Raw genomic sequence first — 14691 nt, forward strand, 5'->3', positions numbered from 1 at the left:
TATTTCTAGACAGCAGATACATAATGTTCCATGTTTGTGTGTAACACAATAATGGTGATAACCACTGATATACAATGATAAAAAGAACAATGAAATAAGGTTAATCTACTCAGATAACCAAAAAAGTCAGGACAAGGTTGTTTTGGCCTGGAAGGACTTTCAAGTTTGCACTTCCCCTCTAGAAGCTATAGTGAGAGTCAGAGCTGTGAAACTGAGTGGCACTGAATGTACTTGTGAGGGGCCTTCTGATGCCAGAAGACTTCTGTCAGAGCAATACTTGGATGGGCAGTTAGGAAAGCCATTTGATGAAAGCCTTACATTCATGAAGGGCGTCTGTGTTTGAGGTTATCTCACAACAAGGCTATTTTCCATATATTCAGAGCTTTGCTGATAAGTCTGGACAGAGACATTTGTCATACAACTTAAAGCTTGTAGACCACACTGCAGACATTTGCAGAGTACACTGTACATAGTGCAGTACAAATTAATTTTCATCCAAATCCTGGATTTATCTTGTGAACAGCAAACCCATACCATGGGTGTTAAATTGCTTTGTAATTAGATATATGAAAGTGTTACCACAATTTTTTTAACCTTGTCTTTGACATTTCTTTGTTTGTTTTAATACATTGGAAGGATCATACAATTATTTTACATCTCTAAATCTCAGTTTCCAGAGGTGTAAAATGATAGTAATAAGAATATTTACCCAATAAGATTGTTGTAAGGATGATATGAGTTGAGGCTTATCAAGCTCTGGCTCACAGTGAGCACTCAATAAGTGCTAGTTTCTTAACGATTAGTAACCTGCTAGGTCCCAGGTTTCTTCTCATCATTGTGATTTGTCAAAATATGGCCCTCTTCAGCAGGCCATAAAAACATATTCAGCCTTGCTTTTCAAAAGACAGATCATCAAAAGACTTCCTATATCTCCCTCCCCAAAACAGACATTTATTATCTTGTTTAGTAGGAAGACCAGAAGCAAGAAATTTCAGATTTGGTTCATAGGTGCAACGATCCCATCTGTCTGGTATGCTTCCATCTTTCCTAAATATTTTTAAAGCCCCTTAATGAAACAACTTCTCTTCTGTTGAAGGCCAGATACCTGAATGGGAGAGCCACCAGCTCTCCATGGCTATAAATCCATAGATGAAGGAATTTTTAAAGTGGAAAGGGGTTCTCCTTGGAACAGGCTGTATTAACATTTTACTGGTTTCCTCATTAATTAATGAGTTGAATAAAATATTTGACATGTGTGCAGAAAAATAAATAAAGTGCAAAAGTGGTCTTCTAGTACTTACCTCAACCTCAACGTTCAGATGAGAGGGCGTTCCCCTATAGGAACTGCCAGACGTCATTCTCAAGGGCTCCTCTTGCCAAACCTAAAGCAGCCTGCCTCATATCCATTGAACCCAAACTTCTGGAGAGCTGGTGAAGTTTCTCCCAGGCAGCAGGGTGTATGAGAGAAAACCTGCTTGAATAGAAAAGCTAGGCCTTTTGCTGGCCTAGGAACATGACTCACAATTCCTGAAGACATGACTGCAGTCTTGGTGTGAGCATAAGTGACATTCCCAATCGGGATGGAAGATCAAATCCAGTCAGTAGGGGGAAAGGATGCATGATGCTCTGTCCAGAGGGAGGTAAAAGGGTGCCACTCCAGTTGTCATGATTATCTGTCCTGTCTTCCCTCCCTCCAAATGGACCTCATCCTTATCGACTGCTTAAACATAAGGGCTTAACTCCATTTGTGGATGTAATGCTCCCCCAACTAGTGGTCCTCTGATGAACGTGTTTATTTGGCCCTGGAGAACTCCATTTTGCCAGGGTGGGTCCCAGAGGAGGGAAAACAGAAAGTGTTGGCATTGGCTTTGCTCAAGGCTTAGGGGACAAATGCAAACAAGATCTTTTTAGATGATCCAATCCAATTCTCCAGAGAAAGTTGTGCCAGCGTTCTGGGCAGAAGAACTGCCTTGGAGGGAAGAGTGTGCCTTTGGTCAGAATGTATTTGGTCTCATGAGAGCCAGAGTGTGGCGCACTGGGCTCAGAAGGCAACTTCCAACAGAGCCAAGCATTTCCTATGGGGCCTAGTTGGGCAGGAGTTCTGATTTTTTCTCAATTACCCAAAGATCCTGTTACAAAGAACAAGGTCCAGGCCAAGTGGAATTTTCTATTATTTCATTTTTTAATTGTCCTACTCCCATATCATTTTATTTCTTCACTGGTAAAATAGAGTTTCTATAAAGTCATCAGTGGCATGAGACTAAAATGGGTCCTGTACATAAGATGAGTTGTTCCTGAAGCTCTCTTGCTAGAGTCAGCTTGGTCAATATAATTCATTGTCCCAGTCAATGTTACCAATTTTCCTGTCAAAAGGTCCACGCTTTAGCTTTAGCCTATTTTTGAGAAACTGTTTAATTGAAATAAACATGTGCAGTTCACTTTCATAAACATTTCATAATGCCAACCCCCTCCCCAACAGAGTGAGTAGTGTGCTCTGCTTTAAGTACACCCAATATATGAACAGATTTTAAACTGGGGGTAGATTACTGGCAAAATGCTTCAACATAACTCTTAAAAAAGTTTTTCTGGTACATTTTTAAAACAACTTATGGCTAGGTGTTCAGAACACATATCACATTAATCAGTTCACATCTGCCTCACTGTCACATACATAAGAGATTGCTGAGTGCAGATCTATTTCCTTGAAAGATCTTCTGGTCAAAAGTATTACAACCAAGAGGAATGTGAACAAAATAGATGTTCCAATAGCTTTCCTTTCTATTCGGCTTCCAACAAAATACTTGCAACAAAATGAAAGTATTTGGGTAATTGTAAAGTAGAGGTAAAGCTGGGTTAGACACAAAATGAGACAATAGAAAACATTTTTTAATGAACAAACAGCTTTCACAGAGACTGTCTATATCACGTTGTTATTTCAACATACATGAGCTGAAACTTTTCTTTGTACAGATTTGGAGGAAAGAAAATACTAAAGAGAAATCAAGCATATAGAGGTAGTTGAATAGCCATGTGGGAGGGAAAAGCATTACCTTAACTCTCCTTTCAGTTTATTACAGTATGAGAGTGAAATGGCTACTCAATAAACAACTGGAGTAACAAATACAGACACCTTTGCTGCTGTTTAAATGGGTTGCTTAATATTTTACTCCCAGCATTACTGAGAACGACATGAAATGATGGAACTAGTTTATCTAAGATAAGCCTATGAAGCCACATTGATTTGCTCTTTTATTTTGTTGTTTATTGTCGTTGCTTTGACAATAGATTCATGTTAAGCAACTTTTGAAATGATGTATAAACTACACTGTTGTTTTGTAAACTTTGTTAATCACATTTGCTGCAGCAAATTTTTAAAAGGCTACGAAGTCATGAAGCAAAGCTTTAAAATGACCAGGAACAGAGATTACAGGCACTTCTCTCTCAAGGTTAACTTAGCGCACTTGCAAATACCCATTTCTAAGTAAAAATGTCTTCATTTCACCTCTGGATGTTCATAACCCTGATTATTAAATAGTTAAATAGCAGGAGCTATCATTCTAAGAAGAACTGAATGCATACATTTTAACTGGTTTTTTTATCCTCACCTGAGGACATTTTTTCATTGCTTTTTTAGAGAGGGAGAGGAGAAACATTGACTGATTGCCTCCCACACACACCCATACCAGAGATGGTATGTGCTCAGACTGGGGAATGAACCGCAGCCTAGGTATGTGCCCTGACCATGAATCAAGCTGGAAGCCCTTGGGCTATGGGACAATGCTCCAACCAACTGAGCCACACTGGCCAGGACAAACACATACATTTTACATGTCTCCTTTTCCTTCTTCTTCTCTGCAGTCAGGAGGGACCACAAATTGCAGCCCATGCAGCTGACTGCTTTTCAGACCTGTCTTTGACCATAAATCAAAACCTCAATCCTCAAAATGGGCTCAAAGATCTGTCATTTTTCCACTATTTCATCTGCTATCCATTTGCATGTTTATTGCACACTTCTGCTATGATTCTGCCTTGGTAAAAGGAAATGGATACAAAGTCTACATGTCAGGAACTCAAGGAATGTGTCCCTGAATAAAACTCCATCTTGGAAATGGAGTTGGCATGGGGGAAATAGTACCCAATAGGGTTGCAATCCATCAACAGTATGCAATGTGTTGATAGTAAGAGACCTCTGGGGGCTGTGAACTCAGGAGCTCCACTGCCCCTATGGCTGGTCACAGGGGATTATCTGAACCCAGGCAAGCTCCACAGGCAGAGCTGGAAGTGCCACATGGGCAGTCAGTTTTCAGGGACTGACTGAAGTGCCACATGGGACTTGATTAGCAGTCAGTCTTCAGAAAAGGCAAATTATTAAAATAATCAGTTCCCTGCTCCCTCCCCAAGTCAAGGGCAAGCACTTTTTCTCTAAGTTATCTACAGAAAATTCATTTTATCATTTTTCATTTTGCTGGTTAGCTAGCAGCAGTAGTACAGTACAAGGCAGAAAGGCATAATGTTTGCTTGTTACCATATACACACATACATGGGTGCACACAAACACATACTCACAGAAAATAATCTACTAGGAAAAGATTGGGTTCTGCATAAGCAATAGAAGGAAAAAGCAAACAAAATATAACCAGAGTCATTGAAGTTAAGAACAACCTAACAATAGCCAGGGCGGGGGTGGGGGGTGGGGGCGGGGACAGTGGGTAGAGGGGATTACAGGAACTACTATAAAGGACACATGGACAAAACCAAGGGGGAGGGTGGAGAGGGGGGAGGGAGGTGGGTTCAGCTGGGGTGGGGTGGAGGGATGGGGAGAAAAGGCATACAACTGTAATTGAATAACAATAAAAAAAAAAAAAGATTGGGTTCTGATAGACAGAAAAACTAACCATTTATTATGGCACTGTCTACCAAGGAGAAGTCTTGTCCTTCAGGCCTAGATTTAGCTTTACATCTTTTCTCTCTATACTCTTCATTTCCAAACTTTGCTGCAAAATCAATAGAGGTGAAAATGGTCGTGTCTAACTGATTACCTCATTCAAGGACATCCCAAAGAAAGCCAAGGCTTAGCCTTGCAACCCTGACTCCCACCACTACTAAAACAAAAGCTCGCTGCAAACCCACCCAAATGTATATCTAGACTACTGAGAGCCAAGTGTAATTCTCCCTTGCCGAGATCTCAATTTGCTGGAGTTAAGTACTCAGTTAACAGGAAGCATTCTATGACATGGAATTTTACTTAAAAAAATCAAGCTTCCCTTTCTACCTAGATTAAGTAGAGATGTGATAGGTAATTTAATTTTACTTAACCTGCAACTTCCCGTTGTGAGTTTCTGGGGTGATTTGTCATGCCTATTTAATAAAACTATGTATAACACAAGATATCGAAAATGCTAAAAATCTGCAAAATAATGGGTTCAAAAACAAGCCTGGCTACTTACTGGCTGACTATGTTACTTGGGTAAAGAATTTAACATTGCAGAGCCTCGGCTTTCTCATCCAATAGTAGGGGAATGGTAAGTGATCTCACACGGTGGATGTGAGAAGTAAAACGATTTAACAGGCTCACATATGTGAAGTTATCTGGCTCAGTACCTGTTATGTAGTAAGTTCACAATACATTTTTGTTGGGGGAATATCAGGAAATACTATGAACTAAGCACAAAAGTCATTGATTGTAAAATTCACTCACCCTGGCATGGCCAAGATTTTCAGTACATTTTGGAGAGCAGGGAGTGATGAGTTGGTTATTCTAACAAAGCTAGAACTTAAGACTTCCATTTAATCAGAAATTCTAGACCTCCAAACAATATTACTTTTCAGCCCTATAGAAATAAGAAAAAATTGCTAACACCGAATTCTCCCTTCTCTCTCATCATTATTTGTTTTCCAGTCTTTTCACTTGTCCTAAGAGACTTGACTCCAAAAGGAAGTATCTGTAAAGCATGAAGTTATGGTCCAAAGCTCAGTGGTGTGGATTCTCCCAACTGAGTTTAAAGGAGTTAGAATAGGTATTGTGTATAAAGGCAGCATTTTATGCAAATGTAGGCCCCTGGTGATATTCTATAACAATGAATAATCTAATCACAGGTATTATTTTGAATGTTTCCTCTAAGCTAGGTACTATGCTAAGTGATTTGCATATCTTATCTCATTTAATGTTCATAACAACCCTGTATGTGGTATTTATCATTACTATTTGCCAGATGAGGAAACTGGGGCTCAGAAAAAAGTTAAATCACAAAAGTAATACATATAGTAAGCAGAGACGCTTATGACCCTTTGGGGGGTGCATTTACACTAGAGAATAAGAAACTATTAAACTAGGACTGTGTTATGACCACATGGTTGTGCACCAAGTTGGAGCAGGAGGCTGTAATTTCATGCTCCCAGAGTCTTGTAGAGTTTGCTTGGGCAGTAACCATGTCTATCCTGCCATTCCTCACCAGCCCAGTCTAGTTCCAAACATCAAACCTGGTAACATGATGCTCTGACAACATAGCGTCCATTAAGAAAATGCAGATCATCTCATTCTGCCTTTTCTGCTTCTGGCCACAGGTGGTGATGGAAGAAGTCAGAGTCATTATTTGAGGCATTAACCTCTTACCTTAACAGAGTGGACATGCCTCAAGTAAACAGCACACTGCAGCCACCCAGAATCAAGGGGGGTGGGGGTAGGAGGTCATTTGTGCAAAGGTACTAGTGGCACACATAATTCACTTCTTCCCTGACCTAATCTTTTCACTCTGTCATTATAACACTCCCATACTCATGCTATTTTTCAGATTTGCCTGGAACAAAAGGAATCACACTAATTGTAAGCAAGATAAAACAGGGTTCACTCCTTATCCACCATTCTTCCTCTATATTGAAATCTTTGGCCCACTGCAACTAGGAGGAAAGGCAGTGGTTACATAAAATCATGGATTAACTTTCTGATTCCTTTTAAAAGATTATAAAAACCAAAGTGACAGTTTGTTTTCTTTAAAGCATTCTACCTTTTCTACCAGGTTTTTTACACATTTCATAATGAACAGTTCTTCATCAAGTGTTTCCACACATGCTGGCCACGCTGTGATCCTCGGAGCCCTGAGAAGAGGTGGGGTATGGATGCCAGTTAGACCTAACTGTGATATGCCAATCTGAAAACCATTCCCCCTGAAGGTTAAATATTATCTTGCTTAAAAATCCCATTCTTAACTGGGGAGAAATTAGAAACACTTAGAATTAGATTGCTGAGATAAAGGCCTATAATAGACTGGAATAAAGGACACTCCTCTGATTCATCGCTTTGTTCCAGAAAAGTAATTCCTTCAGTCTTGCTCTGTGTCACACATGGAAAATGGATTATTTTACTTTATCCTGGTTTACTTTACAGTCTATTCCAAATCCCTTAAGTATTTTATGTTGTTGAATTCAAAGTGAAAACAAAATGGAGTCTGTGAAGAAAGATGATTTAGCATAATTTTGAACTTCCTTTAAGCATCCAATCAGAGAGATACAAAAATGGTTCAAGAGCTGGGATCGAACATAGTAAAAAATGGTTAAAGCAAAAATGGCACATTTGTAGTTTTGTTACTTCCCCCTAGTTACATGGCAAACTACATCAATAAATAAAGCAACCGACTTCAGTAACGTACACTTAAATAGTTACAAACATACATGTAGAAAAAAGGATACAGTAGTGCAAAAAATAAATTAGTAAAACAGAAAGAAATATAAACATTATTTTACACAATGCTTTATAAAACTAAACCATTTGGAATAGGACCACAAGCCAGTGAAATAATGTAGCAACATTATTGGTATCTCTGCTTCACATTTCAATCACACAGTCATTCACCAATGAAGGAAAGAAAATTAAAGCAAAACCACTTTAAACTTTTAGAAAATTTTATGTTAAAAGCAGTATTTTTTTCTGGGCTCTTGAACACCCCTGCTGTGTGTGTAGTTGTGCAGCATATCAAGAAGTATCTTAAGACAAAAAGTTTCTAACAGGTCACATTCTTTGGTCTTTCTCTCAATTTCTCTCTGTAATCAACAGCACGGTAATGCCTTTGTTTGATACTTCCTTCTGTTAGGATGTTATTGCAATTAGATGTATTTACAAGACAACTCCCCTAGGCAGCGGGGAGGGTGGAAGTTTCTCTTCAGCAATCCACTCTGACTAGTTTTGGTTTCGAGATATAAAGGCCAGGATACGCCGAATACCGTTCAATCTATCCTTCAAGGACCTCATTGCTAGGAATGGGAGCTGAGCTCGGCTTTCCAATGGAAGAACTGCTAATGTCCACCAGCACCAGGCTGGACCATTTGGATTAATCTGCAACAGAGAAACAAAGTGGGTTCATCCTATCCCTGTGGAAGTGATATCAATGGGCAGGTCTTGAAAGTAGCAAGGTAAATATCCTAGGTGAAACTGCTTCTGTGTGTGGCAGAGAATAATTGCCCCTTTATCTATTTCCCCTTATCTTAGCTGGGCATATAGCCACCCAGAAAAAGAAGACCACATTTCTTAGCCTCCTTTGCAGCTAGATGAGGCTGTGAGACAAAGTTCTGGCTACTAAGATGTAAAGGGAAGTGATATGTGTGACTTCTAGGTCACGCCCTGGGAAAGGGGCAAATGCCCTCTGCCTTCCTTCCTCTTTCTCCCTTTCCTCTAGCTAGAACATGGACATGGTGATGATCGGCCTACTTCAGTCAGGAGGACGAGGGCAACATTCAAAGGATGATAGAGTTTTGTGAGGAAGGAACCTGGGTCTCTCAACGACCTTATGGAACAGAGCTGCCCTACACCTCCAAGACATATGCCTGCTATCTTGTTTAAGCTATTTATTTTTGGTAGTTGTTAAAGGAAGCAAATCAATATCTTAATAGATTTACTATATTTCCTAGCCAGTGTGGTTTTATGAGCTGGAATATCCACTACTCAGTCTCTTCCACTTCTAAGGCTTGATTTAAGGTGCTCTGGACTGATGCATACAACTTGTAGGCTTTCCATTCCTATGATCCCTTAGGCTTTGCATGTCTCTTAACTCCCTTCATTTCCCTGCTTCTAGCTGAAGGCACTATAGTCTGCGTAGGCTATGCCATTGTATAGGGCCACAACTCACTTCTCCCCTGAAACCAAACCTATGATTCACAGCCCCAAAGCCCAGCAATTCCAATTAGAGAACACATTCATATGAGAAACGCACTCTGTTCTCAGGTTTCCTTTTACTGAGGAGCTTTCCCATCCCCTACAAACCCTTCACCAAAATTCTGTTTGTCAGATGCTGCCCAGACACACATTTTAGACATTGGTGACTTATTTTCTGCTGAGTCCAAAATGAGCCCTCTGCCCCCCAATTTCCTGAACGTTTCTTTTAGGACTGTAGAGAACCACATTCTGCTCAAATCACCTACACATGGGATCATCGACCTCCAAATTGGTTCACCTAATTCTGCCCCAAGCATCACTGCTCTCTTGGCCTCTCTGTTACTCCAGCTTCATTTGGGTTCATTTTTGTCCCTCACTGCATGCTGTAATATGCTCTTCATTTCCCCCATCTGTTCTTACACGCCCTGCCCCAAAGAACAACCAAGGCCCCTCCTCATATCATTATCATTAGGCCCCTCCTAATATTCAGTGTTGAATATTAGATAGACAAATTCTGAAGTTTCCCAGGAAAATTAATGAAGATATTTAAGCCAATGTTAATATCTATGGCTGTTTCTAAGAAGTCTCCTCCTGAGACTTAGTACATTCTTATTAATGGAACCATTGGGTCTGCAGCATTGACTGAATCAAACTGGATGGAATTTGGGTTTTTGTTTGTTTACTAGTGCTGCTGCTGTCAAAGCAACATGTAACAGCCCTAATAAGAAAGGATATAGCCTTGGCTGGTGTAGCTCAGTGGATCGAGCACAGGCCTGCGAACCAAAGGGTCTCTGGTTCGATTCCCAGTCAGGACACGTGCCTGGGTTGTGGGCCAGGTCCCCAGTAGGGGGTGTGCGAGAGGCAACATGCACGTTGATGTTTCTCTCCCTCTCTTCCTCCCTTCCCCTCTCTCTAAAAATAAATAAATAAAGTCGTAAAAAAAAAAAGAAAAGATATAAAACCCAACTTTCAGCTTTCTGTCACTGAGCCCTTATGAGTCACTCTGTGGCACCTGTGTTTTTTTTCTTGTGGAAGATGCTGTTATCATTGATGATAGCTATCTTCTGCCTGACTGGGGGAGAATGCTTTCCAGAAGGTGAAGAGGAACATTAAGCTTGATCGTGAGCTTGCTCAGAGCTCTGCTGTAGTCCTGAGTCATAGTGGCCCAGAGCCAGGAGCTGGGTTATTGGGAAGCACTAACTGGTCTTTCTCCCCTCAACATTCATGATGCTTTTGCATGGGGAAAAGGAGCCACCTTTGTGGTCTAGAGACAGCAAGACATTTCAGGCCAGTAGGCTGTTTTAAAGCCTCAAAATGCAAATGGAATAGGAGACTTTAGAGACCTCTTCATCTATCTGCCTCATTTCAGAGATGGGAGAAAAATGGAGGAAGGGCGAGGGATTTACCCAAGGTCATACAGCTAGAAAGGTAACCAGGACCAATCTTTTGCCAGGGAAATCAGAATATACATATTCTATTTTACTTTTGTGACAAAGTCAGGAATGAGTGTAAGTAAAGTACCCATGAAGTTCTGGAGGTGATGATGTAGGAGAGCCAGTTCAGAATGTGGGAAAGGTGACTGTGGGAAAATATTTGGCTAGCATATCTCCAGCCTTGTCCTAAAAAAGGAGTGTTCTCTGATTTATATCAGGCAAGCAAAGCTTAATGGAACTTAACTACCTCCACTTGCCTGGAGAGCTTCTGATCTGCAGCTTGATCTCTCACAGAGACCTGTCCCTCTAGGAAATAGACTGACCCAGTAGAACACAATGAATTGTTTTCTAGTATAATTCAGCCAATGGTAAATTTAACTATTTTTAAAATATTGTATTTATTTAATTTTAGAGAAGTGGGAAGGGAGGGAGAGAGAGAAACATTGATGTGCAAGAGAAACACTGATCGGTTGCCTCTCTCATGCACCCAAATGGGGACCCGGCCCACAACCCAGTCATGTACCCTGATCAGGAATCAAACCAGCGACCTTTCAGTTTGCAGGGTGATGCCCAACCCACTGAGCCACACCAATCAGAGCCAGTAAATTTAACTATTGAGTCAGTTTTCTCAGGTCCTTCCCACCCCTGATGAGGACAATGACAAGGGTCTAGGCCTGCAGGATGAAGCATGGAAGGACCAGGACATGAAAAGTTGCTGTGATCTTACAGTTGGTATCCTTTAATGTAGCAGGCCTTATTTCCTAGCCTCTGCAGCAATGGGGGAGAGAGTTACTAAGCTCCCTGGAAGTGGCAGCCTTTGGTCCCAGGATACCCTTCTCTTAAGCCTGGCCTTTGTGTGAATCTTGTTGCCCTAACACATTGCTATGGTGTAAATCTGGACTCCCACTGTTGATGGTGTCTGTGTTCCCACCTCTTACCTGACTTATCTCTCAAAACCTGTCTTGTACCCAAGTCACTACTGTTATACTTTAGTTCCTCCAATTCTGGGGTCCTTTTGGTCTTACCTTTGATGCCCACTGCCCAGTAACACAATACCAGATTAGATCCACCTTGCTCTCTGCACTTGAATTGGTAGATGACCATGCATCCATCTAATCATAAACTCTAAGCTCTCTCATCTGCTGGGGGCAAGTGATTACAAAGAGACACTTTATATACCTGGGGATCTGCATCTTTCTCTGGCATTGGACCAAAGTGATTGAGTATCCGATTCTTCAGAGATGATTTGAGTGAATGAAACCATAATGACGCTTGCTCATAGACACAGTTATGTAATCCCATGAGCTCAGCACAATCCTCTCCTTGAACCTGAAAGAATCAAAGTGGAAGTGAAACATTCTGTACCTTCTCCATAACCCATAGAGCCACTGTTGGCACCTGACTCTCCTGAACATCCATCCTATCCCTCTATGGGAAGGCTCACCCACCTGGCTTTCTCTTGTGTGGTATGTGAAAGGCTCCTCAGCTAGATGATAGACTATGTGTAAATACAGCTGAGGGTAGAGGAAGGAGAAAGATTCTGCTGGGGAATTGGCTGAAACAGCAACATATATAGAAAACCAGAAATGCAAACTGGCCTGAGTGGAGGCGTGCTCTTAAACTAGGTTATGCTGGCTTATGTCTCTTTCCTTTTCATTTGTTGCATCTGCTTTCTCATTGCTCACTAGGAAGAGAGACACAAAAGTGTCTGTTTCTCACTGTATAACTCTATCTTCCAAGTTGAATACATTTTTTTCATTGATCAAATACTTATTAACAGTGTTCTATGTAGTAAATGTAAGTATAAATGAACATGGGATTATTTACCTCCTCTTCTGACCATTAGTCCAGAAAACAAAAGATTAACCAGACATGCCATCTTTCTACCTATGGGATGATGCATTATTGAAAAGGGCTCTTAGCCAGGTTGCCCATTTAAAAATACATATGTACATGTGAATCTCCAATTATCTCAAAAGAAAAAGTTTTAAAATGTAAATAAATTGACAGAAACAATACACATACGTAGACCCCTCTTGAGATTTATCCCCTGCTTCCCCTGAAAGAAACCTAACTCCTAGGTGAATGGGCGCCAAGGTTGGGCTGCCATGGCATTTCTTATCCATGAATATAACTCAGCAACTAAGCAGGAAGAGCCAGAACAGGGGGTGCTCTCACTGCCATTTTACAACCCAGTAGCAATCTGGCAGCATTCAAGGTTGCTGCATCAATTTAATGAGAAATCCCAAGGTCCCCAATGGTGCTGAGAAATTTTTTAGCAACCATCTCCATCTGTGAAGCCACAGGAATAGCTTGGCTTTGGAATTTTTGGCATTAGTCACTCTTACCTTTTGGTCTTCAATGTATTCAATGTCGGCTGTGTTGTAGCCATCCCTCTGGCCTTGATGGAGGACCTTGAAGCGCCTCTTGCCTATGCTGTCAACCACTGAACGGCCATCAGCAAAGAATTGAACATTTCTGATCTCTAGGATGCAGCCATATTCTGCAAACCTGTTTATTGGAAATAAAGTCAAGAAAGTGAAATCTTCATGAGTTATTTCTCACCTCGCGAAGCCATTTCTACAACCCCATGCTGCACCTCAAGGGACTTCTGCCTATTCACCCGTCCCAGAATCTACAGCTACAGCTACACAACAGGCAGTGCCCGTGTGAGAAAAAAATCTTAGTGTATTAGTATAACTGCCATTTGTTGAGCACATGCCATGTGCTAGGTATTGTGCGTGGTGCTTTGTGTTAATTATGAACTCACCAGTCCTCCCAACAAACCCAATGATGTAGGTATTCTTATTGTACCCACTTTACAGATAAGGAAACTGAGTCACAGAAAGGGTAAGTAACTTTCCCAAAGTTAAATCTGTTCCAAGGCTAAAGTCAGGATATGAATTAAAGCAGTGTGACTCCAGAGCTCACACTCTTTTTCTAAGAAAGCATTTTTCTTTTTTTTTTTTAAAGGTTTTATTTTATTTATTTTTAGAGAGAGGGGAAGGAATGGAGAAAGAGAGGGAGGGAAACATCAATGTCTGGTTGCCTATCACATACTTCCCACAGGGAACCTGGTCCACAACCCAGGTGTGTGCCCTGACTGAGAATCGAACCATCTACCCTTTGGTTCACAGGCAGGCACTCAATCCACTGAGCCACTCCAGCCAGGGCAAGAGCCCACACTCTTATAAAATAAGTGTTATAGTATATACCACCCATTTAACAAGAGAGTAATTCTGAGGTTCCTTTAAATAGGAAGCCTCTCATGTGATAAACCAGGGGCTAGAGGGACCCTGATCCTTACAAAGACTCATGGTCATGAGCTGGCTAAGTCTCATGAGTGTGCCTCCCAATGTCCTGGGAGAGCCCCAAGGTAAAATAAAAACCTTCTCCACCCACCTCTCTTGGCTCACATAGCTCCTCACTTACCCTTTGATGGGATCTCCAAGGCACATGCCGAACTGTCTTGTGCCTGTCTCAATGCATCTACGAATCATCAGACGGTAACAAGGCTCAAAGATGTGCAGGGGACAAGGAACAGTGGGATAGGCCATAGTACACACGAAAATAGGCACATTCTTATTTAAGCTGTCAGGAAGAGCAAATGACATGGTTCTCAATGAAATAAAGCACAACACAGAAAGGTTGGTCAAACATCACCATGTGGTTTCCCCACAGGAAGGCAAGGAGACATCAAGTTTTGACAGTTGATAAAAAATACTGAAATACAACTGATGCTGTGGACTGAGCCCCATGATAGGGTTAGCCTAAGGGCTCAGAGAGGAAAATTGACGTTCTACACAATCTAATTTGGCTAAAGTTCTCTAGTACATTAACATGGTAGGTGACAGTTGTATTTCATTTTTTTTCTTTCATGCTCTCCACTCAAACAATCTCTCCAAGTGTCTTGCTGACAGTATGGAGAATGGTACTGATGGTATCAGTAGACCCAGATCTCCAGAGGCATGGTGGGAAATTCTCTGCAGTGTCACCGTGACCACCTCAAATTTGCAATGTCCCTAGATCTGCTGGCAGGTCCATCTGGGAGAAGGAGGGAGCAGTGGAGAGGCAAGAGTAATTTAGCCTAGTGATACTCAAATACACCTGTGT

The 14691-nt window shown here is 41.2% G+C and overlaps 1 protein-coding gene across 3 annotated transcripts in view; it reads right to left on the reverse strand.

Moving 5' to 3' along the window:
- Positions 1–2158: 2158 nt before the first annotated feature.
- Positions 2159–14691, reverse strand: part of LONRF3 (LON peptidase N-terminal domain and ring finger 3) — a 41587-nt gene continuing 29054 nt past the window's right edge. For all 3 annotated transcript variants that reach the window (XM_053917064.2, XM_024566547.4, XM_024566546.4), the window contains 4 exons: positions 14011–14169; positions 12927–13089; positions 11758–11907; positions 2159–8329 (listed from right to left, as the gene is read on the reverse strand). In XM_053917064.2, the coding sequence (XP_053773039.1) occupies positions 8174–8329; positions 11758–11907; positions 12927–13089; positions 14011–14169 (628 nt within the window). In that variant the 3' untranslated portion in view covers positions 2159–8173. The remainder of the gene's footprint in view (positions 8330–11757; positions 11908–12926; positions 13090–14010; positions 14170–14691) is intronic.

Source organism: Desmodus rotundus, chromosome X (assembly GCF_022682495.2).
Source record: "Desmodus rotundus isolate HL8 chromosome X, HLdesRot8A.1, whole genome shotgun sequence".
In the NCBI taxonomy this organism is placed as follows: domain Eukaryota; kingdom Metazoa; phylum Chordata; class Mammalia; order Chiroptera; family Phyllostomidae; genus Desmodus; species Desmodus rotundus.